Below are 25,459 nucleotides of genomic sequence, written 5' to 3' on the forward strand. Positions count from 1 at the left end.
GTTCTTTCCCTTTAATCACGTTCCCGAGTACTCGTCGGCGTGCGTAGGATGAGGGTGAAGCTGGAGGGAAAGAAAGATGCTAAGAACCTCACGGCACATCTTACAAATAGTTATGCGCATAGAATATATACAATTTTGAGCATAAACGCGATTTTTTTCTTGAATTATTTTTTTGTAAGGCCATTCTCGTCATTATGTTTTAGTTTGAAGGTTTGTATTAAGTCGTGAATGTGAAGAGCTTTGTTCTTCCCTGTCACCAGGCAATGTGTTAGGGGATGAGAATGCGGCATTTAAATTCTTCCCTAAGCTATGGAGGACCGCCATCATTATTCAAGTTCCATAAAGGTCACATGCCAAAGAACTGAATGACTTCAAGACCAGTGGATTTGATCCCTTTTCTTGTTAAGAACATGGAGAGGGTGGTGTGCAGAGAGGAGTGGGTGATTCCTGCTTGACCCTCTCGACTGGTACATGCACTCGTATCGTGTTCATAGACTTTCCATCCGCCTTCAGTACATTTCAACGATACCTGCTATCACACCTCCTGGCACTAGAGGTCAACGCCTTACTAGCTCTGTGGTTGAGAGAATTTCTCCGGGACAGACCACAGAGGGTCACCTGCGGAGACACACTCTCGAACACTGTGCCATTAATACAAGAATCCCACAAGGATGTGTTTTGTCCCCAGTACTATTCTCTGTTTACACCAGTGAAGTCCCGACAGATCTTTGCAGTTGTGCCCTGTCGTTAATCAAGTTTGCAGATAACATAATCTCAAAATCTCACAATGGCACATTAACGCTTTTTGCTCCTAAATCAAGTTTTAAAAAAACCCTTTACCGTCATTATTTTTTAATGTGGAGGATCTTATTAAGACATTTACTACCCCCCCCCCCCCCCGCCATTTACTTGCCAGCGAACATCAGTAGATTGTGTTTTTGCAGAAATTACGTATCATAAAGGCAAGATTCTTGTGACCGATTGTGTTTTTATTGTCACCTTTTGCAGAAAACGCTTTCAATAATATCCAGTGAATTTTAAGAGACTGTCTTTGTCACGCCACACGTGTGTTGATCAGTTGTTCTTGTCTGGAGTTAGTTCCCCAATAAATTCTTCAGTCAAGCGCATCCACGGCACAAGAAGCAAGCACAACCGAACAAAAACGAAAAGGACAAAGGAATGCAGCATGATGTGGTTTTTAAGAACTTTATTTCCACATTCAAATAAATGAACGAGAATGTATAAATGTCTGAAGTGATGGCTCATGGAATGAAAGCAGACTGGTTGATTTCCCTACAATACCACTCCTCTCAGTTAGCCACCGACTTTAGCGGAAGGCTTTACCGTATTACACAAGATATGTGATCATAATATGTCTGCATTGTTAAGAGACAGTACAATGTACTTCCAGTCAGAATATAAATGCATGATGGCCTTAAATAACGTTTTGGTACCTGATGGTCCCAGATATATTTCTGGATTACAACAGAATGAAAATGTTCATTATTACACGTTAGTTTCGATATTCTGCTTTGCTCTGTTCCTATTATACTTGAATCTCCCCAATGTCATAATGATGTCAATGATATTAATGGTATCAAGTGTAATAGCAGCAGGACGCAGCCACTTCCATCCTCAGAGACACAAAGTGTTGAAAGGGAAATTGACATTTGTCTTGCACAACTTAAAGAACTAAACATCACAAACTTCCAAGGGCACTGACAAGCTGTGATCTTGCTGAGTGCATCAGTTCACACAAAAGAGACTCAGCTGCACACACACTCCCAAGACTTTTACATTTCCTTGGAAGATCAGCAAAAAAATAAAAAAATGGGTAAAAATACATAACTCATTCCACATATAATCTCTCGTTACTCCCTCTTAATGGGAGAAAAGTTGTTTAAGAAATTAAAATGCATTTCATCAACACAATACTCTTTCAAGTTTATCACGGACAAATTTCTGAAAAAGCTGAATAGAAAAATAGAACTTCCAGACTAATGAGCACTATTCAAAAGAATTACTTCCTTGTACATTGTAGGAAGTTTGAGATTTTAATAAATCGTTATTTAAAAGAATTACTTCCTCGTACATTGTAGGAAGTTTGAGATTATAACAGATCAATCAGAGTAGCTTACTTTTAAAGAATGTACAACTTCTCAATTATATACATATAGTAGAATGGTACACTGAAAGCAAAACAACGAATACTTTATTTTTCGAACAAAGAGAAACTTTAAGAGAAACATTACTACAATTTAGGACAGAAACATGGAAAATTCAACCTCCAATTAAAACAAATTTCTCACTTCAAACATGTGACATATGACTGCAATTAATAATTTTTCAACTTTCAAGAAGAACAGCTAACATGAAGTATTTCTGTGAATGCCATTACTGTGACACCTGTATGCATGTGCATACACCCACACAAGCACAAAAACACAATTTAAAACATTATGTACATGAGAGGTTAAACATCTTGAACTTAAAAAATTTTTTTTAAAATCTAAGGCATATCTAAATACAATTTTCTCTGCAGTTGAGTACAGAAAATCTCATGGTAGGATTAAAAATATCTCAGACTGGTTTGAATGATATTGACAATGTTTTAAAATTCAGATTACATAAATGTTGCTGTTCAAATTTTGCCTTATGGATATAATGCTACAGTTGCAAGACATAACAGTAAGGATACACAAACCAATGTAGATGTATGGAGGGATAAAAGATTCTGTGGTACAAACACAAAAATGTATTGATACACTTCGTATCATAAGATCTGTATTTTTCACGTGATTAAGATCCATGGAATAAACGTGTGTGGTCTGATACACAACCAAAATAACTGAATCAAACTTTACACCATTATTTTTTCTGAACACCATAAAAAGGTATTTATATCAAATGTTGACAAAAAATTAAGTTTACCAGCAAAGGAAGCAGAAAACCTCATTTTGTGTCAACATTGAAACAGAAATGTTTATCAGTGATGCACTGTCTTTGTAACCAAAGCAACTAATTAACAACAAACTGACAGCAATTTCAACACCCCCCTTTCTTTAAAAAGAAGGTAAATGTTGTTTGCATGCTTAAAGTAGATCTGTATATATTACAATATAATCTGAGCATGACATGAATCTAAAGAAGTAAAAACCACATTCTTTTAAAAAAAAGTGTGCACTGGTTATATTATCTTTCAGCTAAATCAAGAGAAACCATCACTGGAATGTGTACCTAAACCTAAGGGTAACATGAGGATATACATGAGGATAAACATAACTTATTCTGCCACTCAGAATGAAAATGGGGAAGCGTACATCATTGCATTGGAAATCATTCAACAAGATTCAAAGGAAGATGAAGAGCATAACTTCAAAGCAGCTGGTAAGTGTGACACTGTCCTTACTTTGTGCACATGTCCTGCATAGCACACAATGTGACATCTCAAGCAGTATGAAAGAAAATGAGTGATTTCCAGCAGTTGCTGACAAGCACATATTTCTATAACCTTTACATTTCACAAATGAGACATCAGGTTTTAAGTCTAACAGAAAAAGCAGCATGCTTAAGCGGACAACACAGTCCCCACTCCATTATACTAAACTCTACAAATCTTAAAAAATGTTATGTAAAATTCTCTAGTGTGTTCATACAATCTGTTAATAAAAGGTTATGACATAAAAATTCCAACTGGCAGAACATAACTGCAAGAAACTTAGTAGCAGCAGAGTATTTTTGTTAGAAACACAATGCCATTGTGAAGAAGACTTTGTAAATACAGCAGCTGCAACCACTTCTCAAAGTTTTCTTCTTGCTCTGATCACAAATGTCCACACCATACATTTACACTGATCACAAATGTCCACACCATACATTTACATCAAGATTTGAATGCCTTTCAAATATCTGTCACTGCCAAAAACCATTATGCCTTTTCAACAACCATTCAGTGAACAAAATTGATGCCAACCACCTTTGTGCTTTTCAGGACTTTTGCTGCTTCTAAGCAAAAGAAGCCATCACTGAAATATTTGTGACTATGCCCACAACACAACTGCATCAACCCTTCAGTGTCAAATGTAAAATGGAATGTATTTCCTCAAAGTTCAATGAAAGCTGACTGCTTTCTTCAGCAGTTCCCTTTCATTTTCTTCGCTGTACAAAAGATAATTTTCAACTGAAACAGATCTGTTTAGGTCCACAAGTATGATGGCAAAAGGGCTTCTTTTTGACCAACTTTTGGGGTCAAGTTCTCATCACACAAAAACTTTAAAGGTAGACGTACAATATGACCTTTCACCCTTGACAACTGTGCCATGGCTTCTTTAGGGTCAGAAGTTGCAAGATTAACTTCTGAAGTGTACTGCTTCAACTTTTGAAAATTTTGGACTTGGTCCGTTGGAAGACATCGGAAAACCTGCAAAATTTTTAGTCAATGCAAATTTATGAACAAATATATATATCAAACAAGGAGAGAATCTTTTAGTTCTTTTCACTTGAATTAATATTTAAAAGAAAATGCCAAATATTTGTTTACATATTACCACATATTACCACCACTGCTAATGCATGCCTACTACTGATATTTGTATTTTGCATAAGTAAATAAAAGCATGCAAGATGTCTACAAATACACAATTAATTTTTCTTTTTCATGCATAACTGTCAGTTTAGCACGTGTTTAATTACACAGAAAGGAGGTGTTTTTTCCAGACATGTAAAAGAGACTTTTAAGTAAAAAATAAGAACCTTCTCAAAAATTGACGTATTATTCTCTGCCTGGCTAAACCACACTTCTTTGAAGAAGGAGTCAGAAGTCAAATCCATCAGATCTACTTCTGTGTCATTCTCAGAAAGGCCAAGATGCTCTCTGAAGTGAAAAAAAAGCAAATGAGTGCAGGGCAGTTACATTAGTTTCATCTCATGGGAACATGAACAAGCTGTGCTTACACATACTACTGATCAAATCCAAATGTCAAGACTATCTGGTGAAATCGACACTTTGTCGGCATGTTATTCTGGCTAGTTAAAGGCATCAACAACAGAAAGACCTTATTTCTAACTGCAGGGGTGGAGAGACTTTTTTCTGCCAAGGGCCATTTTAATATTTTTAACATCATTTGCAGGCCATACAAAATAATTAACTTAAAAATTAGCCTATTTCATTTGGTACAGCTGTAGTTTCCCCACAGCGTATTAACACTTTTGCAGCGTGTACATTTCCAGACTGCCTGGCACTGACTACACTTCACTGAGTCTCCAAAATCAGGAAAGAGCGATGAAAATTGCTGACAATTAAATCTAGCCTAAAAATGACCATACATCCACAGCCAGAGGCTTAGGTTCTATGGGTGTAGGTTTTTAGAGGGCAATTATATAAGGGTAGACAGACTTTGGCCAGAGACAGCCAAGCATGAAAAGTCATCTGAGGCAGGGACCTGGTCAGTGGAATGTGGTTTTCATTACTGTTCATGCTAGCTAGTTGAGGGATGGTTAACAAATGCCTGGTTGTATGTTTTTGTCCAATGGTATCCCTGGTTGTATGTCATGGGTTAGTTATAAAGTTTAAGTAACGGAACAAGAATTTCTTAAACACTGTTCAGCATGTTGTCAGGGTGAACGGAGCACTTGGGCAACAGTCAACATGTCTTCAGCTTTCAATGTCAAGGAAGAAGTGCTACTGTCAACAGCCCAGAAGGCTCTAAAGCAACAATGGAATGAAAAACAGCCATGGATCATGAATGACATCCAGATCACTGTGACCAAAGGAGGGCCCTGAAGAGAAAAAAAAAAGACAAGAAAACCTGAAGCAGCTTTCAAATACAAAGAAGTGTGACTGTGCCATCAAGACGTGATGAAAGCAGCTAGGGAGAACTGGACTGAGAGCCAATGCTGGGACATAGAGGATGGAATGGAATGAGGTGACAGCAAAAAGCCTTACCAGATACTAGGGACCCTCACTAAGCACAAGACCTCAGTCACTGAAGACAGCAATGGCCTTCTTCTCACAGAAAGCAATGCTGTACTCAACCTATGGACTGAATACTGCAAAGATCTGTACAATTTCTTGTTGAAGACTGATGCCAACATCCTTCAAAACAAGTAGACTAGAAACAGTGAAACTGAAGACATACCAGTCCTACAAGAAGTCAAAAGATCAGTACACAGTCTGAAGGGAGGAAAGTCGTCAGGTCTATCCATGTGATCCCCACAACAAGTATTGATCAAGGGATGACTGAACTTTCCTTCAAAACTGAGAAGTGATCCAGGAAGGAAAAGACATGGAAGAAAGAACACTTGGGTCAGAGAACCTTGATAAAAGGGCCAGTAGTGATAATGGAACGTCAGGATTGCCAGCTGTCATAATGAAAGCATCAAGAACTATACAACCAAAACTTCAGCTATCTGTGAGAGGCAGAAGTTCAACACAAAGGCTGTAGAAGAAGATGCTGCTCTAAGGAAAAGAGAATGTCTGGGCATTTGCCTGCATTCTATAACACCGGAACTGGGAATATATCACTTGGGGTGGTGTTTGTTTGGTGGCTGTACGTGGCCTGGTAAGTACCACTGTGTGTTGTATAACAGTGTAGCTGGGCGAAGAAGAAGTCAATGAGGAGCCACATAACGCCCCAGGACTGGGTATCAGTGTCACCAGTCATCCCTCTCTGATGTCGTTGGCGAAGCAAGTGAGGAAGTGATTATGAACTGTTTGACAGGGCACCATGAGAGTATAGTCACTAGTGTGCCATGACTGTAGGCTTCAGACATAGTGCTTACCTAATCACAAACGTAACAATGTGAAAAGACTAAGACATAAGGAGAATTTTCAGTATAAGAGCTACAGCAATGATTGCCAAAGCTAACAACATGCATATGTATGCCAGAGTGGCTATAATGCAAGTTAAATGCACTGTAGCCTGAAAGCATGGATAACATGGTGTTGGGGCCCCTTTTAGACGAGCCATGTTGTATGCATTTTACACCACTTGTATAAATTCTGTCGTGTTGTACTTTGCTTTGGACATCATTGATTCTGTTGTTCAGGGATGAGCAGGGGGTGGGGGCTCAAAAGCTGTGTGGCAAGATTTTAAGTGATTGATGAGTGAAAATTGTAACATTTCCCTGCAGGATAATGTTGATATGGGTGGTCTGGGTTACGCCATAATTGTCACCAGTTTCTCGAGGCAAACGTTTCATATTTTCACAATGTGACACTTTGTCTTTTAGCACACCAGTTTACTTCCATCCAACCATTAAACTGCATATTTTTACAGAGACTCCACTCTTATTCTACCTGAAAATTGTGTGTCGGAGAGAGGAACCAAATCGACCAGGCTCCAGAACACGACCTTTGTGTATAACCCTTTCCCGTACTGTATCTTCGATCATGACAGCCAGTTCCGAGTCTCTCTTTCCAAGCATGCTGCGATCATTGATGTTGGCAGAACCAATGATGACAGTGTTGTCATCAATAATCATGACCTTGCTGTGCACATAGATGAGCTCTGTCACCTACAAAGAGAAAGAAATATTGTTTGAGACCAAGTTCTCTACTCAGTCTAAAGGTCCATGTGAATGCAAATAGGCATGCAACAGCATATGTGCACACAAGTGCATGTGTAGTGTACATGTGCCAAATCTTTGTGCATAAACACTGACCAGTTTTCCATTGAGCTGATCCCACTTACGAAGTCCACAAAACACAATGTACTTGTTTGGTTCAGGCACTACACAAAAATAACACACTTCTCTGAAACATGATTGTGTCATGACAACTTGGGTAGAATCAATCTGACAAAATATCTTTCAAACAATTTTAACTCCAATCTGCTCATGAGTTCATGTCCTACACTGAATCAACTATGGATCGTTAAGAATATAAATTAATGTTGGCACTGTTAATTAAAAAAGATCTCCAGCACACTAGTCATAAATGCTGACATTCTTGGAAGTTAGTCACAACACTCACTTCTTTCCCTTCACAATATCTGAAGGAACATATAGGAAATACCTTACACAAGTAGTGCCAGGGACCTACAGCCAGTTCATGTGATCTAGCTATGTCACAGAAACATTAGGAAATATTTCCAACTTTCATTGTTCCTTTTGCAACTGAACTCTATGTACACTTCTTCACTTAACTAACAAAGGGAAAAACATTAATACAAAATCTTTTACTTATAGTATTCCTAATTTATTGAGGGCTCAACTTTACCTTCACCAGTGGATAACTTTTCGAATAGGGAGTTACTTCCACGACAGATTGAGGCATAGTTCCAATGAGTTACTGCCTGCAGTGCAACACCAGTTGGTGTTCCAAACTCCCCTTCAAATGCTGGCATCAACGGCATCATGACGTATACCTTGAAATCTTCTTTATTCCTAGGAATATAAACCACTAGAGCTTTGGGTTTTTTCACCTACCATTACAGCATTTTGTTTAGAATAAATTCATGGCCACTGATTGTATTTTTCATGAATCTCTTGAATATCACAATTGTAGTAATACTGTAGTAAGAACACGTTTCTATTTTTCTGTTAGTTTTAAAAACAAAATCATCACAACTGACTTGTTTAATTGTACAAACGTTTTTAACTCAGTTGCAATATCGTTAGATCATGCCAACAGTTACGTTGCTTTTCATAAGTAATTATAAGCTAGAATGGAATTTTGTATCCATAGATTGTCTTTCATGGAAAGCTGCACAAATAAGTTAAAAATGAGGATACCGATGAGCTCGCAGAATACGTTTGTACAGAGCTGTACCGATGTGATTTGATACATCAGAATAGTCGCTGGCTTCAACTTGGGTTATAAAGAACTGATTCTGCAAGTGATAAATCATGTGGTGTTATATAAATAATGGATTACCCATCAGCCTTTGATACTCTGATTCTTTTAACACCTTTAAGTCTAAACTAAAGAAGCATCTTTTTAGAATGATGACTTCACTATGACCCTAATCATGCATAACGAGTGTCTGAGTAGAAGAATACAAAAGATGCGCTTTATAAACTTGTGAACAAACTACCAAGCAAAGTTGTTGGCAAACTTAATATTTGCTAGTGAACTGGCAAAAGAAATATGCACCAGTCTGTCTTTTCTTTAATGTAAACAAATGGTATTTTTTCAAGTTAAAAACCAACCCTATGCTACTCTACCCAGTATCTAGAACTTAAAGGAAATCTAATGTATGCGAATCCTCACACAAACTGCTTCTCAAGCACCCACTCACCTCTATGTAGATGTAGTGTTTAGCATTTTCGATGCAAAACTCGTATGCTTCATGGATTGATGTCTCCACATGCTCAATGCCACCGGACCACCCACAGATGCTGCGTAGGATCTGACATCTAACGGGGTAAGTTATATCCTTGATGCCCTGTGATACATTCATCTTTGAATGCTGCTTGGGCAGCAGGAGGGGAAAGTTTACATTGCGTTTATACTTTTTCAGCTGCAACAGATGAAAATGAAAATCAGGATTGCTTTGAGTTCTCCAAGAATGCATGAAATGTAAAATAACAAAGCATTCATTTTATTTACGGCACTCTCAGGAACACAGAAATAAGAGAGACAGAGTTCTTGAATGGCAGCAGATTGCAGTCACAATAACCAACAAGTTTCACTTTATCATTCCACTTGGATCAGTTCTAAAATTAGCTGTTTTCGATAAATGCTACTCTCATCAATTATTTGATACAACCAACAAAAGACATCTCTCTTTCTATATGCAATCTATTATTTATTATAAGCATTTGGATTGATCTAAGCAGCATTCCAGAGTCTAGAATCTTGGATGTCAAAGGTTACAAAAGTTAACACAGTGAAGATAAGACACTCAAGCTAATTCACCTCTAAATTGTATGAATACACATCATACATGCTAGTTAATAATAATAATGATTGAATCTGAAGAGCGCATTTCTGCATGAATAAAAGCTCAATGCATTGCACGCATTAGAGTACAAATGAACTGATAGTCAATGATAAAATAAGCATAAGCATTAGCAAACAGTTAACCTCATGGAAAAATAAAAGTGCGTGAATTGAGGAGTGGGCAGAACTATGTAAAAATTATTTCTTAAACAGATGAGCTTTGAGGCCAGATTCAAAGGCATCAAATGATGACACAGCTTGAAGAGAAAAGGGAAGAATGTTTGCCTTTCTCTCCTAATGCAAAAATGTAAAACAAATTTGCCTCCCATAATCACACCTTCGTAAAATTCCAGCGACCAATAAAATGTCTTGCAACATCTCTGGCGGCTTTCCCATACACTACTGCACCAATATCATGCCATGGCATTCTGGGGCATTTTCTTCGATCTATAAAATCTGAAAAAAGTGAACAGAAGCAATAAGAATGAAATAATCACAAAAGTGTCTGTGGTCCTTAAGGTTATATACACATTTCAATATCAATTCTCAATCCCTTGACAAAATTGCTTCGACTGGTATGTGTGTGCATGGATGTATGTATATGGTGTGTTAAAGAGGGTGCAAAACAATTTGGTTGATTCTTCCTTCTCAACCTTTTTATCTGCAGAAATAGTACATTATTTAAATATTTTTTTATTTCTCATAAGTATAAAAATAATAATAATAAATGTAAAATTTATAAAGCGCATACTCACACTCCTAAGGAGTATGCTCTTGGGGCTTACAGGGATTGCAAAGGCAAAATAAAACTGCTTAGAATCTCGTAATGAGTTGGATCAGTTTGAATCTTATCTATTTTCGTGTCTGTTCACATGGAAAAAGTTGAATGTTTTATATGATGATGATGATGTGTTTAATAAGAGAAATTACACAAGACTCTTTTATCCTTTGATGATGTCAACATAATCCCAGTGTGAGCTGATGCAACGATATAGTTGGACATTGCTCACAGCCATCTTCATTGTTATCACTAATATATATTACTAATCCAACTAACAAAACACCTCCAATCACTTGAGTTCAAATCTCTACAATCACCGACCCTTCTTCTCCCTCGCTGACATCACACAGCATGCCACTGCCTTATCATTGCTGTCACAGCCTTAACTATACTTTTACAAACAAGAACATGAACAGCATACCAGCGACAGGAAAAAAACAAATAACATATGAGCTATAAAAGAATAAACAACTGTACTACACAAAGAATAAAATCAAATACAGAAAACACAAAGAGAAACCAAATAACAAGAACAAGAGCTGAGAGTAGCAAGATTTGCAAAAGGAAGGGTGTGAAAAAGGACTAGCATTATGGGAAAGGTTGTTAGGAGTCATGTTTATGGAAGAGGTGTGTTTTCAGTGCACATTTAAAGGATTCAATAATGGGTAGGTGGCGGATATGGAAAGGGAGAGAGTTCCATTGTTTTGCTGCACAATAATTGAAAATCCTGTGGCCTTATGTTGTTTGGGTGACAGGAAGAGTAAGGAGACGATCATCAGACGAGGAGCGGAGCTGTCTAGCTGGGATGTAAGGGAGGAGCAGTTCAGAGAAATAATCAGGGAAGGTGCCAGCAAAGAAACTAAAACAGCACGGACAGTTTGCACTAGATGCGAGAACTGATGGGAAAGGGTAGAAAATGAAGGAGAGGAGTGTCACATTTCCTGGCTCTAAGCCCCAGACATGCAGCAGAGTTCTGTACTTTCTGGAATTTGTGAAGAAGGTATTCAGGGCAAACAGAAAGCAAGGAGTTGCAGTAATCACATTATATACATAGATATCGGAGTTAGCATGTCAATAAACAAATTGGACACATCTTCTCCATTTATATATACCTCTGGGTGTAAGCATAAAGAATAAACAAACTGGAATTATCTCACCATTTTTCATAGAAAAATGGCATATAAATTATAAAAATATTGGAGTCAGGGCTTAGTTTTAATACCTTCAAAAGGCTGGTGAAGTTGGACAAAGTCTTTGTAGATAAAGTTGACATAATCTTTGCCAATCCACAGTTTTGTTGAGCCCTCAAGTCCCCGTTCTAAGATGTCCTGTTCACTGTGGGTTCGACGCATCACCCCCCATAGCTCTTTGTCTTCATGTTCATTGCTTGGGAAGGACAAGCGCAAAAGCTAGTTACACACTTTTCACACCACAACAACTTATGCACTAACTATAAGAATGTATGCGCACAGCCATGTGTGCATACATGCTTACACAGATACATAAACTGCATTTGTATGTGCGCATGCATATAAGATGTGGAGTGGCCATCAGTAACATGTCAACACACACAAAAATTGATGACTTACTTCATGGAGTCAATTCCACTTAGTTCATAGTCACTTTTACGTTCACTCTTGAATCTGTTATGTACCTTCTGACGAAAAGAATGTGGTATCCACTACAAGGAAATTAAAAAAAAAAATGCTTATAATTTTGATTGTGATTTATAATTCAAAAGCATGACAAAATACAAACACAAGTTACCGATAAAGACTTATTGCAGTGTCTTCAGACAGACACACAATACTCACTTTCAGCATGAACCTGTGCCACAAGTTCACAATACAATCAAAAGCATCAACATCAGTTTATGTCAACTGAAGAATTCCATATATGTATTACTTTGATATTTTTATTTATAAGAAACATAGTAATTTTGATATGACTATGTTGTACTTTAATAGTGGTTGACATTTCAATATATAAACTTACATGTTTCGCTTCCTTCGCAGAACTTGGTGGCCTTGGAGTCAAAAGTTCTGCAGGAATATTTTCTGGTATTTGAGTATGCCGAGCAACAGATTCAAATTTCTGAACATTGATAACCAACTTCCATCGCCTTCAAACAGAAAAGACCATAATTATTTACGAATAAGTAGAAATAATAAAAGGGTGTGCTTACATCTGAAAAAGTTAGATTAACATTGACAAGTTGTTGTGCTTAATTAATACAATTAAAAGAAAATCTGAACACAGAAGTCTGACAGAAGCTTCTCATCTGTCCTTTAAATTATTATGAAAAAAAAAAAAGAGAAACAGAACAGCATGCTATAATTATAGCTAAAATATAAATCACTACACATTCATCTACTGAGCTTTGCTAAAAACAAACAGCATGCATGCACTACAAAGTGCTGTTAAATTTTAAAATACTCTAAAATCTCTGAGATTATAAGCATATGGATGTGCCTGACCAAAGCAGCTTGAGGACAGAAAGTACGGACATATTAGTCATCAGTATTTCAGCTACAAATTTCACACTTCTACCTTTTGTTAACACTGCAGTGCACTTACCAAGATTTATGAGAATGTATGCATAATCCATACAAATGAACAAATAGAAATAAAAACAGATTATGATCATGAGAAAGTCAGAACTCAAGCATTTGACAAACGTTTATGATTTGTAACTTACAAAAGAGGGAGACGAACAAGATAGCATGCTGAAAAACTAAAGATATATATCTCTCTCGATGACACCTTCATCTACAAAGTCTGGTTAAAAACAATGTACTTATAATTTTGTTGCCATGTCTTTTGCACCATAAAGACAAGATTGCAAGATTGCTTAGTAATCAGTCAATAGAAATTTAGAATATGAACGTCTGCTCCAAAACATTCTACAATCTCTCTCTTTCTCCCAATCTCAACCATTGGCATTTTCTCTACATCTCATATTTGCACTTATTTTCCTGCATGCATTTGTGGTCTCTCCCCCCATCCCCCTTCTTGAACAAGGTGCACATTTATTACATATACTGTATTACATGTTTGCTTGTGCAAAACAGTTGCTCTCAATCATTTGTACATCAACATAAGCCCAGCTTTTATATTCAATTTTTCGTAAAACATGTATCGATGACTGATGTACCTTTTGTCCTTATAAAATTATCCACAAGAAATGTTCATACAGACTAAATTCATGTAATTCTGAATTTCACTCTCTTCCTGTCTGAGCAGGCAGTACTCATAAGATTTAAAATAATCATTTTAAAAGCTGGAATACTTCTGTCTTGCCTTAAAGTATATCCAATACTTATCAAACTTAAAGTATCTATAGCTGTTTGGTCTGCTAATCCAGTCTGAATATATTGTGATCAACAATTTCGTGCTGCATGCATTGAGATGGTGACTTTACTGCAGTGCACCGGAGGCTAGTCTACCAACTATGTGCATATTTAAATTATGCAAAGCACGTAAATCCATTCCATGCACCTGCTGATTTGGAGTGCTTGACTCTGGGTGCAAGGTTACTTTATATGGTAACCATCATTTAACACCTGTATATATTTCTGCATATCCAGTTCAATAGTTTTATCATCTTCTAACAGTTTTGCTAAAGCAAGAAAGGTTATGTTGCCTTTATTTTCAATAACTCTATTGTTTAGTTTCTCTCTCTGCATGCTTTTCAAAAAGCGAAACAATATTTTACAAAATGTTTAGGCTAAAAATCGGAAATCATTAAATACATGAATACACTACCTACATTAAAGACATTTGAGTGAAAAAAACAAAACAAAACAAAACAAAACAAAACAAAACAAAACAAAACAAAACAAAACTTATACTGTTAATGTTTCATGAATGTACATCTGTTTCTTAAGGTATGTAGGTATATAACTTGTGAAGCTTAAGTAATAATTAACAATTAAATCAAATTGTTTTATTTAAAGAAATTGAAATGAAATGTTCAAAGAACTGGTGAAAAAATCGTTGAATGAATCTTAATAGCTTAACTGAATTTATGTGGTATTTCTATTTTAAACTGCCATGCATGCATGCACACACACACACAATGCAAGGTTCAGATCAACAGAAAGTCTTATCTACTCCTCATGATTGTATCAATGGAACGTGTTTTGTTAAGGCTCTTCACCTCCAGACTGTGATATAAAAGTGTCAAGGCAAAGTGACTAAAGGTAACATTGTTGAAATAAGATGATTATACCATGGTGAATCTGAAAACCTGTGACAGAGATTTTAATATTGGTTAGTTATTAAAATAATGAAGGGAAAAGGAACACCGATACAATATACCTTGAAGGAAGCCCAGTAAATATTTTGTAAACCTTTCTCTCCTCTGTACGACCTATTCTCAATTAAGAAAAGTACAAATGTTACGTTTATTATTCAACATAGGGCACAAGTATATATCTCTAAGTCATCCACAATAATTATGAAATTAAATGGTAAAATAAAAAAAATAAACAACAGTCAATAATGCAGTACCTTCGCGCCTGGTTTCCATCAGCATGAAGTGCATCTCCGTGGCCAGAATCAGAATGGCCTTCGTTGTTATTTTGCTCCTCTTTGTTGTGATTCAGTTTGTTAAATACTTTCATAACCCTGGCTGCTTTTACAAAGTCCACGGTGTCATGACCTGATGCACCATTCATTGCAGCAGAAGTATTTTCTACCTTTTCCCGTTCTATTCTGTCAATCAACACAGAATCTGAGGTTTTAGAAGCTTCAGATGTGCTGCTGCAGGACCTAAGTCTGGTGTCCTCTAAGTTTGTACCATTTGAAACACAGGAAGGTTCCATTTTCTTATTCGCATCAAAACTGTCCATTCCATCAACTTCCAAAGAATCAAAAGCAAGTTGGGAGGTGCCTTGCTTAGGAATCTGCAGTCTCAGGTCAGGTCTGCCATTAGCCCGAGCCCAAAGATGTTTCTTGCCAGTACTAGCTACTGAGGACTTAGAATCAGCAGATGCTGACCTGCTGCCTAATGCTGAATCTGTTCCATCTGATGCATCACCCTTAGATGCAGTAGTAACACTAGCAGCCTTCTCTTGATAATCCTCATCTTGGGTGGACTGTGAATGTGAATCTGTTGTTTGCCTTCTCTCATGCACTACCACACTGGCAAATACATGTTCTGTGGAAGGTTTAGCATTTACATCAACAGAATCCTTTGCTTGCGAACTTGTTTCTCTCTCTGTCTTTGTTGGTAAGTTTTCAGAAGAGTCCTCAGTCTGTTGTGGTTGTGACAACGGCATGACAACATCTACATCGTGATGATCAGCCACTGCCTGTAAAGACTTTTTTGAAGAAGTTTTCCCAGAAGGCATACGTTGGGAAACAGGAGTGTCACAACTTTTGTGTTCATCTGCTATCTAGTGGAAAAAAGTAAATGACATGTTTTACCAACACAAACCATTCAGTAACACACACATATACAAGCACACATACACCCCTCCCCAATATACCTCCTCCTCACCACACATAGAACAGCTCAAGATTATATATGAATTGCAGTAATTAACATGCAACAAAGAGCAGCGACAGCTTATAATCGATGCTATGAATATTGATCAAGAAATAACCACATTAACCTACCTCAGTCATGTCTGTCACAATGGAATGTTCTGCTTTTGTGCTAACTGAGACTGAGGATTGGGCTTTGAGGATGATAGAGCCCAAGTCAGTCAGTCTGTCAACATACAAATGGCATTAAAGGGTTTAGCTGATTAGTTCAGACAAATGCAAATCATGCAGACTAGGATATTTAACTGCATACATGCAATCTGACACTATTTCCACTCTCCAGAACATGTACATACTTTGTCATTTTTTTTGCACTTAAAGCTTTTTTTTTTTGTAGTAACAATCTCCTGATGTAAAAATGATTACTGTTCATTCTCAACAATTCACCTGTGCTGTGCATCATCCCATCGCCCATAGCAAAGATCAATGCCACCAAGGAAGGCAATCTGCTGATCAACTGCAACAAGTTTCTCATGGTGTGCCCACAGCAAAACTCCTTTACCAGGAATGTGATCTGGGTGTCGAAGGACCTGCCATTCAGTCCAGAAAATTTTGTACAACATTCTCATTTTGTGATAAGCATGGCTATATAGTGTGCCAGTGAAGGATTTAGAAATGAGTAGCACATAAACATGCAAAAAAAGGCAGAAAATGAAAGAATCACACATTAAAACAAAAGATTCAAAGATGAAATAAAAAATATGGAGACAAGAGAATCTGCTTAAAGTCTCATGTGTGAAGATAAGCAAAAGGTCAGTAAACTGTACCTTGATGTTCGGGTGCTGCATCAAGATCTGCTTGCTGTAGATACTCTTAATCATGAGAGCTGCCTCCACCTCCTTGTAAAGCAGAATAAATACCATGACACCTTCTTCCTGTATACAACAAAGTGAATAAGAAGATACTATACATCTCCATTCTAAGGCACATCCTTGTATAAATCCTGTGCATGGTTCCTTCCTTTATATATACAGAGGGATACAGGTTAACATCTTCACATGTAAACAAGCACCTAAAAGCATATTCTGGTGTAAACATATCCAAAAGGATATTTTGATGTGTAAACATATAAAAGCATAGTTTGGTGTGCAGCTAGAAGAATCAAAAGTGATTCATGTGTGTCTTCATGGCAAAGGGCCAACATTTTTTACCTTTATCGAGTCTAAACAAAGAAAAAAATAGAGGAAAAAGAAACAAAACACAGCTATAAAATGATGATCACAGAGACAAAGAATGTAACAAAGCAAAGCTTGTACTGCATGGCTATGCATGGCTATGCATATATAGTGCCGGATATCTTGCCACTCACTGCTTTACGCTTCAGAATTTTATCCAGCCTCCAGCGGTCTCCATCTACTATTGGTCTTTTCATGTATATCTCTGGACTTAACCTGGAGAAAGAAGAAGAAATATTTTGACATATAAACAAAATTGTACCTCAACAGACATCTTTCATGTTGACAAATTTTTATCTGGTATGAAGCATAAATTAAAAATAACCAGCATTTGCTAGAGGCTAAGAAAGGGTTTTATCTCAAAATCTCAAGTTTCATTCTGATAAAACAGCTGCCTTTACAATGTGTGCTTCACATTAAAAACCACACATATGAAAGAAAACAAGAATATTTTGTCATCGTGGTATAAATCTGTAATGCTCTGGTATTTTCATTTTTCTAAGCCTATCTGAAGAATGTTTAATGTCAAAATAAAAGATCAAAGCTCTGTTGCTTAGTGTTTGAAATGTTCTTCAAGACCATTTTGTCCCTGTACGTCACTCCTCCAGTCACCTAAATTTTCTTTGGCATGCATAAAGGAAAATGTAAAATAACATGATACTAAATTATCTTTGCTTAATAGTCCCCCAATACATACTTTTTTTATTGCCAAAGCAATGATTTGTAATGATTTACATACACACATATATACACACACATATGCCCGGTTACAGATGAGCTTTATGCCTAAATGAACAAGTATGACATCTGTGAAGATATTTTATTGTTCTAAGACACTACTCTAATCACGTAATAAAATACGTCCATTTCTGTTGCTGAAGTGAGCATGAAGGGAGATAATCAAACTGTAATACACAGATAGCTCACCCACTGCTCCCACATAGAAGCCATCCAGTCTCACTGCTAGATTGTATATGCAATAGGTTATGTGCTAACAATTGCAAAGATAAAAGTTTACCAAAGCTTTCACTTTGAAACATGTACATGCTTAAACAATAAACAAAAGAATAAATTAACCAATTAAAAGAAACTCTTTTGAACAGGATTATTGATATCCATTGCCCTGAGGATAGGTTGGTATGGCATCTTAGAGGAGACTTAGGATTTGTTAATCCATATAGGAAAGGAGCACAATTATAAGACCATAATAAAACACGTTATACATGTCTTTAACCATAATAAATGCAATCATAAAATTTCACTTGCTTGTATAGATTTAGTTGAAACCTCTTTGTTTTGAAGTTTCAAACTTTTCTAAAGCAAATCAGTTGTATGCAATCCAGTTATACACAGCTACTATAAAGTTTAATTAATAAAACTTGTTTCTACTGCACAAGTTAATGCTGCTGCATGTGCAGTAATGCTCCAAAAATTGCTGCTGAAATTATGGGCAAATCAATAGAAATCATTACTAAAGCCATATTGTTATTAACCTGTTTATGCCTCATGTTCCATTATCGGAACAAACTAAATTTGTTTCTCTTCAAATTCTTGCTCCTTGAATATCTGTAGGTCACATGAATTTCATGCACAAATTAAAAAATTGAAACTTCCTGCATAAATGAGTTAAAATTGACTTACACGAGTGTATTATGAAAATTATTAAGAAACTCTTTTTCTTTTTTTAATAAAAAAGTATGTCTTGCTAGGTGTCTTTTTTCTTTAAAATTATTGGTGACACTTTTGTTTGCATGCACTCCAACTGACTTAGATTGGGAATTAACTCTGATTACAATGACTTTCTAAGAATGATTAAAGGGAAGCAATATATTAAAACAAAAAAGCCAGACTGACATTCTAAAATAACCTGTTTAATTTATGGTTGTTTTAGCTTACCACTGCAATAATATGGATAATTTATTAAATCTATACTGATTAGTGATGCCAAGATTACTTTTGCGAGATAGCAGGTTCACTGTGTTAAAGAACAGAAATTAAACCAAGAACTCCACCAATGCAAAACATGCAATGAACAATCAACTCATAAATAGAACAAAATTAAAACTATGTACCATTAAATGTGCCAGTAGTGTAGGTGCTCACTTAAGCACTAAAGAGAAAAGGTATATTAATGGTCATTTAGATGATGTGAAAGAACATTCAAACATTTATTCAAGCTTTAAGTCCAATTTATTAACACTGCATTAAGTGCACGACAACAGCAATGTACTTAATCTAATTAAAAAAAGTTATCTATACTAATTATTTATAGAATATTAAGTCTGGAATTAAATGCAGCTACACTGTAACATGATCAGACAGGTACTTCTTATTCTAGCAGTATATTAGTAACATCTTCCAACAGAAAAGATAAGATATGATAAGCACAGAGAAATGAACATGAATGTGAAGATGGAAACTTAACAATATTCAAAGTATTGTTATCCATTGAAATGTTTTTTGGGGAGACGAGGCTTGAGGGTTAAAAGGGGCCTTTCTTAAGAAACTAAGAGGAGAAAACAGTTGTTTTTTTTTAAACATTAATGGAGAGATTTAAGTTACCATTTTTGAACAAAAATGTACTGCTTGACGACTATTGCAGCATTAGTTAATGTTCTTATGCTCAAGTGCTCGAGAACCACTTAAGGGCGAGGTGAGAACAAAACAAAAATAATAACTAAAGAATATGTTAAGCAAAATGGGTGGCATGAAGAATAGCTGGAAATGAGAGGTAGTGGTATGGAATATGATGTTACAACACTGTTGCAATACCTGCCAAGATTTTTCCCAAACTTCACTGTTGACATCTTAAATATACAGACCTTTTAATAAAAAAATCATTAGAATTTTTCATAGTTTACAAAATATTCATATGATACTGATTAAAGCACAGAAATCCCCTTTATCTGTAAAGAACTAAACAACCAACAAAAATACCACATACCACCAATCAGTAATGTAGATTTCTTCTTTAGCCTTTTCTAATGCATCTGCTACAGCCTCAAAGTATGATTTTGCATCCACAAACCTGCAAGAAAAAATAGTCACTTTCATTAACAACCACAGCATAAATAAAGTTTAATCTGTTAGGTGTCTAGGTCTAGAAGAGTACTTTTTTTTCAAAAGGTGATTTTGAGATGACACATGGGAAAAAACTACAATGCATCAAGTTTATAAGTAAAAAGAAATCCAGTTAGATTTTAATAAAAAATATTTACTATAAGCAGATGCAAGTTAATAAAACAAAAGCATGCACGCACATACTTTCTACTTCTCACATCCTTATTAATTTTGCATTTTAATTTAACTCTTGCAATGGTAAATAAGCTTCAGTGACTACCCAGCAATACTATTTCTCATAATTTCTGATCAATTGCATACCATCGTGCATAAGAATCTTCTCTAACAGGTGCAAAGGAATTGAAACGTTTTGGCTCTGTGAAATCTTTGGCATGTTCATGAGCAGTTCTTTTAATGCTTTCTGCCCATTCTCTTGCTTTTCGAGAAGTCCAGCACTTAATCAGGAGGTTTCTGTAATCATGGTAATTCATTAACAAGTGAAAATGGCAAGTACAGCTTCATTTATATATTCCTGCATTTGAAAAGTTGGGAACCACAATATGAGGCACTTTACAATTTTATGATTTATTTCTTTTCTGTTTTTTCTTTGGTTAATATTGTTAAGATTCTTCTGAGAACTTAGTTTATGCACTCTCATCATACAAATGGGATCACGAACTGACAGAAACTAGATTTTGCTCGCAAGTTATTTCACACTGCAGGACACTTTCTTTCACAGATGACAAGGTATTTTTACCTGTTCAAGTTGGAAATCAGAACTCCATGTTTAGCACCTGTTGCTGCCATTCCAGACTCCACCCTGAAGTCTCCATCCATGAGCATCACATCACTGATTACGCCATCTTCTGGTCGAATATAGGCTAAGCATGTGTCCTTCAGAACCAGCCACCTGTTCAGTGGATCACAATGTTTCTAATGATTTGGCACCATCTATGCAATATATTTAAGCAGGCAAAAGAGCATTTAAAACTAGTCATCTGCTTGAACATATCAATTGTCTCAAGCAGTGAATCTCTTTGAGTATCTGCAATATTTTCTAGCATTTAATAACCATGTAAAAGTGTATTAGTAAACAATACAGAATTTTTTTAATCTTGAAATGCATCAAAGGTATTACCATTTCTTTTATGCATAAAGCAACTCAATTAAATTATCACTGTTGTACAACTTGTACCTTTTGTCCTTGTCAATCAAGTTCAGGATTACAATATGACAAAGTGAACTGACCTACGGTTCCAGGTGCCAGCAAAATGAACCTTCTGAAGACAACCACAGCACCCTATGCTGATTCGTCGACCTCCAGAACATTTCTTGACCATCCCTTCCTTGTTCTTTGGCCCCAAACGGGACACAAATGACAGATGGCTTACTTCAAAGAACTTTAGCTGAAATTATAAACATGATAAGTATATGCATGGTTTAAATGGTTGCATCTATGTATGCATGCACAAGGAATGTTCCGTTTTTGCCTGGACTTCAGTATTTCACTTGCTTTCAGCAAGAGCAGACCATGCAGACTTGACAGTGATTCTTCAGGCTGTTTATGCATTTTGTTTTCATGATTGTTTTCCCCTCCTAGTTTTCCCAGGATGGAGAGAAGCACGCAAATGCATGCTCCACCAAGGGATCCATTGGAGTGGAAGATCCCTCATACACATACACATGTACTAATGACAGAAAAGATAATACCACAAGAAAAAGAGAATGATAAAAAAGTTCAATAAACATATATATTGTTGTCGTCTTCTTCTTCTTCGTTCCTATTCGCCCCCAGTGGAGCATAGGGCCGCAACCACACGCCGCCATTGGACCCGGTCCTGGGCATCCCTTTCTAGTTGGGACCATGCCATGCCAGCTGTATATTGTGGCCTGGACTAATTCATAAATGTAGCCAATACTGACATAAACATATCATGCTTTTTTATTCAAACTTCAGACCAGCAAATGCTTCCACAACTTGCAATGCCACAATGGCAACAGCACTATTGATGCCGTTCAAGTATGAGATTCTTCTAGACTGTTTATTCATAAAGATGAGAATGCGGCATGATAAGAATACTTGAATAAATCCATGCTGATGGATGAACAACTTACAGTTTCTGGGTGATTTCTGTATGACTTGCACTGAAGGAGGTTTTGCAGATAACATTCAAGCTGTTTCTGCAAGATATGGTAAAGATGCATGAGATCTGACGTGACACTTACACAGAGCTAGTCAAAAAGTAAGAACATGAAATATATCCATGTAATATGGAAACAGCATGTCAAACATTTCAAATACAAAGATCAGAACCAATATTAACATGACAACTGCTTCTACTACTGATTTAAAAATAAAAGGTAAGAATGACATTTACATTTCTGTCATAGGGGATCTGCGGTATTAGAGTCTGCATTCTCCTGGTCACTGGGAATTGTGGTATTAAGAGTTTGCAGTCTCAAAGGGTCAGCATTTTACCCCCTAGCAGTCCAGTTTACCATTCCCTGGTTGGGTCAGCTAAGGGAAGTATAACTATACACACCAGTATTGATTTGGCTTGAGGCTGATTTGGACAACTTAAGGGTAACTGATCAGCTGTTTACTTCCCTGCCTTCACTAAAAACTGGTCTGGAATGTTCGAGTCTGCCCATTTGTGTTTACTTATGCTTCATATAATGGTAGAAAGTAAACCATAAGAGCAAAATTTGATCAAGCAGCTTAAGAAGAACACTCTCTTGACTCTTAAAAGAAAACAATCCTACCATTCGTGCATTTATATTCTCCTTCTTGATTAATGTATCTGGTCGCAATGGGAACCGAACACTCCCTTGGTCTCGCAATTCTTTTCTTAGCGTCTTCTGTCTTTCCCGACGCCTGTTTAAAAAGATGATAAACAAATAATTTAAAAATAAAATCTGTTAAATTGTTGAATACTGTTCAATACTGTGATGCCTGTCTAATCCTCCAGTATGAAGCTTAAAGAATAGTTTGATTTGTATGTCATCCCAGCCAGACAACTCCACTCCTTGTCTGACAACTCTATTCTTATCTGTTTCCGTGACCAGAACAACAATACATAATCACAGAATTTTAGTTATTGTGCAGCAAAACAGTGGAAATCTCTTTCTTTCCATATCCACCACCTATCCACCACTGAATCTTTAAATGTGCAATAAAAACACATCTCTCATGAGCATTACTCCTAACAACAGTCCACTTAATGATATCCATCATCTAACCTCAGTGCACGTTTAAAGGATTCAATAGTGGGTAGGTGGCGGACATGGAAAGGGAGAGAGTTCCATTGTTTCGCTGCACAATAATCAAAAATCTTGTGGCCATATGTTGTTGTTTTGGTGACAGGAAGAGTAAGGAGACGATCATCAGACGCTGAGTGGCGTTGTCTAGCTGGGAAGTAAGGGAAGAGTAGTTCAGAGAAATAATCAGGGCAGGTGCCAGCAAAGAAACTAAAACACAGCACGGACAGTTTCTACTGGATGCCAGAACAGATGGGTAGCCAGTGCAGAAAATGAAGGAGAGGAGTGACATAGTCCCGTTTTCTGGCTCTAAGCACCAGACATGCAGCAGACTTCTGTACTTTCTGGAGTTTGTGAAGATTAGGTATAATTAAATAATGACAAATTTGCCAACAGTTATTTTCGGTAAACAAAATTAAGGTTTTCAGTTGACTCTCCTTGAATGTTCAGCCATTTACACATAAACAGCCATTTACACACTGACCTCTTCTTATGCTTGGGACTGACAATGCATATAACAGGGCTTTCACAAATAGAAAAAAATATAGTAATTCCCTGATTTGACTGATAAATTTAACAAACCAATAATTTTCAATTGAAAATATTTTAAGAATAGTTTAAAATACAAATTAAAAAGTAATCATAATAATCTGCTGCATACTCGCCAGTTCGTGGAAAAGGGATGCGGTGCTTGGCTCGGAACAGAGCTAGTGCATCATGCAACTGCCTGAAGTGTTTGTATCGCTTATGCACTGTCCATTCCTGCTCAGCATGCTTGACTACAATGGTGTATCTAGTTATGAACAAACACAACACAACGATTAACAAATGTTCATTCTTGCATACACCAACTAGGTAATAAGGCATACCTGGATATGAACAAACACAGAATTATAATTTAAAAAAAAGAGGGGTTCATTCCTACTTTAACAGCCATACAGCAGTAACCACACTGATCAAGCACTACACAGAGGTAAAGCAAGGTTCATTCCAGCTTAGCAATAAGTTTACATATTTTTGGACAACAAACAAAGCCACTTGCACATGGATACATTTTAATTTTACATTGAATTCATAAATTTTTAACTGCAGTTATGCAGACACATTTTCTGTTATGCTGTGACATTTACAACCATAGCATTCTATGAATACACTCACTGCAAAGATCTTTCAATTAACAAATTTTGGCCGCCAATGAATGACTACAACTAAACTGTGTCACATTAATTTGGACTAATGTAAGAACTAGCCATAAATTAAGTTTATCTTTTCCCAAAGAAAATTTTATTCTCTTTGAAAGTGTAGGTTTAATGTTTGTGCTTGTTAAACGTTTTTTGTAAAAAAAATCTGTCAAAGTTTCTGTTGAAACTGAAATTCTAAATGCACCTCCAAGTAAGCAAGAATTCGAGTCCAGCACTGCTGTTTACCTCACACCAACAGGGAAAGCATGACATTTTCTAAAGGGTATAAGCAATAATCTTAATGAAAAAAATATGAACAAAGGGAGTTAAGGCTGATGCTTTATTCATGTTCTTGAGAGTGTGCTGGGTTGGGGCAGTTCTCTTTCTTTCTGCCAATGCTACCGGTGCTGGTAGTACACATACAGTGCAGGAACTGATGAGATAGAAGAAGGGTGTAAGTTTTAGGCATGTCTGTGTGACTGACAGAAAAAGTAAGCAGGAGAGAGAGCGTAGGAATGAGCGTACACATGTATGCTCATGCACGTAAGGGTGCACATGTTTTTGTCTTGAA

At 36.6% G+C, this 25,459-nt stretch overlaps 1 protein-coding gene across 2 annotated transcripts in view; it reads right to left on the reverse strand.

Annotated features, from left to right (window-relative positions):
• Positions 1 to 1,190: 1,190 nt before the first annotated feature.
• Positions 1,191 to 25,459, reverse strand: part of LOC112566038 (phospholipase D1-like) — a 33,409-nt gene continuing 9,140 nt past the window's right edge. Inside the window, exons 3-26 of one of the 2 annotated variants that reach the window (XM_025241963.1) lie at positions 24,369 to 24,500; positions 23,213 to 23,324; positions 22,565 to 22,630; positions 21,698 to 21,855; positions 21,207 to 21,359; positions 20,771 to 20,920; positions 20,334 to 20,417; positions 17,524 to 17,605; positions 16,982 to 17,089; positions 16,602 to 16,744; positions 16,287 to 16,380; positions 15,177 to 16,063; positions 14,896 to 14,913; positions 12,660 to 12,786; positions 12,254 to 12,345; positions 11,887 to 12,050; positions 10,221 to 10,339; positions 9,240 to 9,461; positions 8,734 to 8,831; positions 8,219 to 8,385; positions 7,663 to 7,730; positions 7,298 to 7,515; positions 4,753 to 4,873; positions 1,191 to 4,420 (exon numbers count right to left, since the gene is read on the reverse strand). In XM_025241963.1, coding sequence (XP_025097748.1) covers positions 4,196 to 4,420; positions 4,753 to 4,873; positions 7,298 to 7,515; positions 7,663 to 7,730; positions 8,219 to 8,385; positions 8,734 to 8,831; positions 9,240 to 9,461; positions 10,221 to 10,339; positions 11,887 to 12,050; positions 12,254 to 12,345; positions 12,660 to 12,786; positions 14,896 to 14,913; positions 15,177 to 16,063; positions 16,287 to 16,380; positions 16,602 to 16,744; positions 16,982 to 17,089; positions 17,524 to 17,605; positions 20,334 to 20,417; positions 20,771 to 20,920; positions 21,207 to 21,359; positions 21,698 to 21,855; positions 22,565 to 22,630; positions 23,213 to 23,324; positions 24,369 to 24,500 — 3,808 coding nt within the window. In that variant the 3' untranslated portion in view covers positions 1,191 to 4,195. The remainder of the gene's footprint in view (positions 4,421 to 4,752; positions 4,874 to 7,297; positions 7,516 to 7,662; positions 7,731 to 8,218; positions 8,386 to 8,733; positions 8,832 to 9,239; positions 9,462 to 10,220; positions 10,340 to 11,886; positions 12,051 to 12,253; positions 12,346 to 12,659; positions 12,787 to 14,895; positions 14,914 to 15,176; positions 16,064 to 16,286; positions 16,381 to 16,601; positions 16,745 to 16,981; positions 17,090 to 17,523; positions 17,606 to 20,333; positions 20,418 to 20,770; positions 20,921 to 21,206; positions 21,360 to 21,697; positions 21,856 to 22,564; positions 22,631 to 23,212; positions 23,325 to 24,368; positions 24,501 to 25,459) is intronic. The other variant, XM_025241964.1, reaches the window with a different exon arrangement.

Source organism: Pomacea canaliculata, linkage group LG6, assembly GCF_003073045.1.
Source record: "Pomacea canaliculata isolate SZHN2017 linkage group LG6, ASM307304v1, whole genome shotgun sequence".
Lineage (NCBI taxonomy): Eukaryota > Metazoa > Mollusca > Gastropoda > Architaenioglossa > Ampullariidae > Pomacea > Pomacea canaliculata.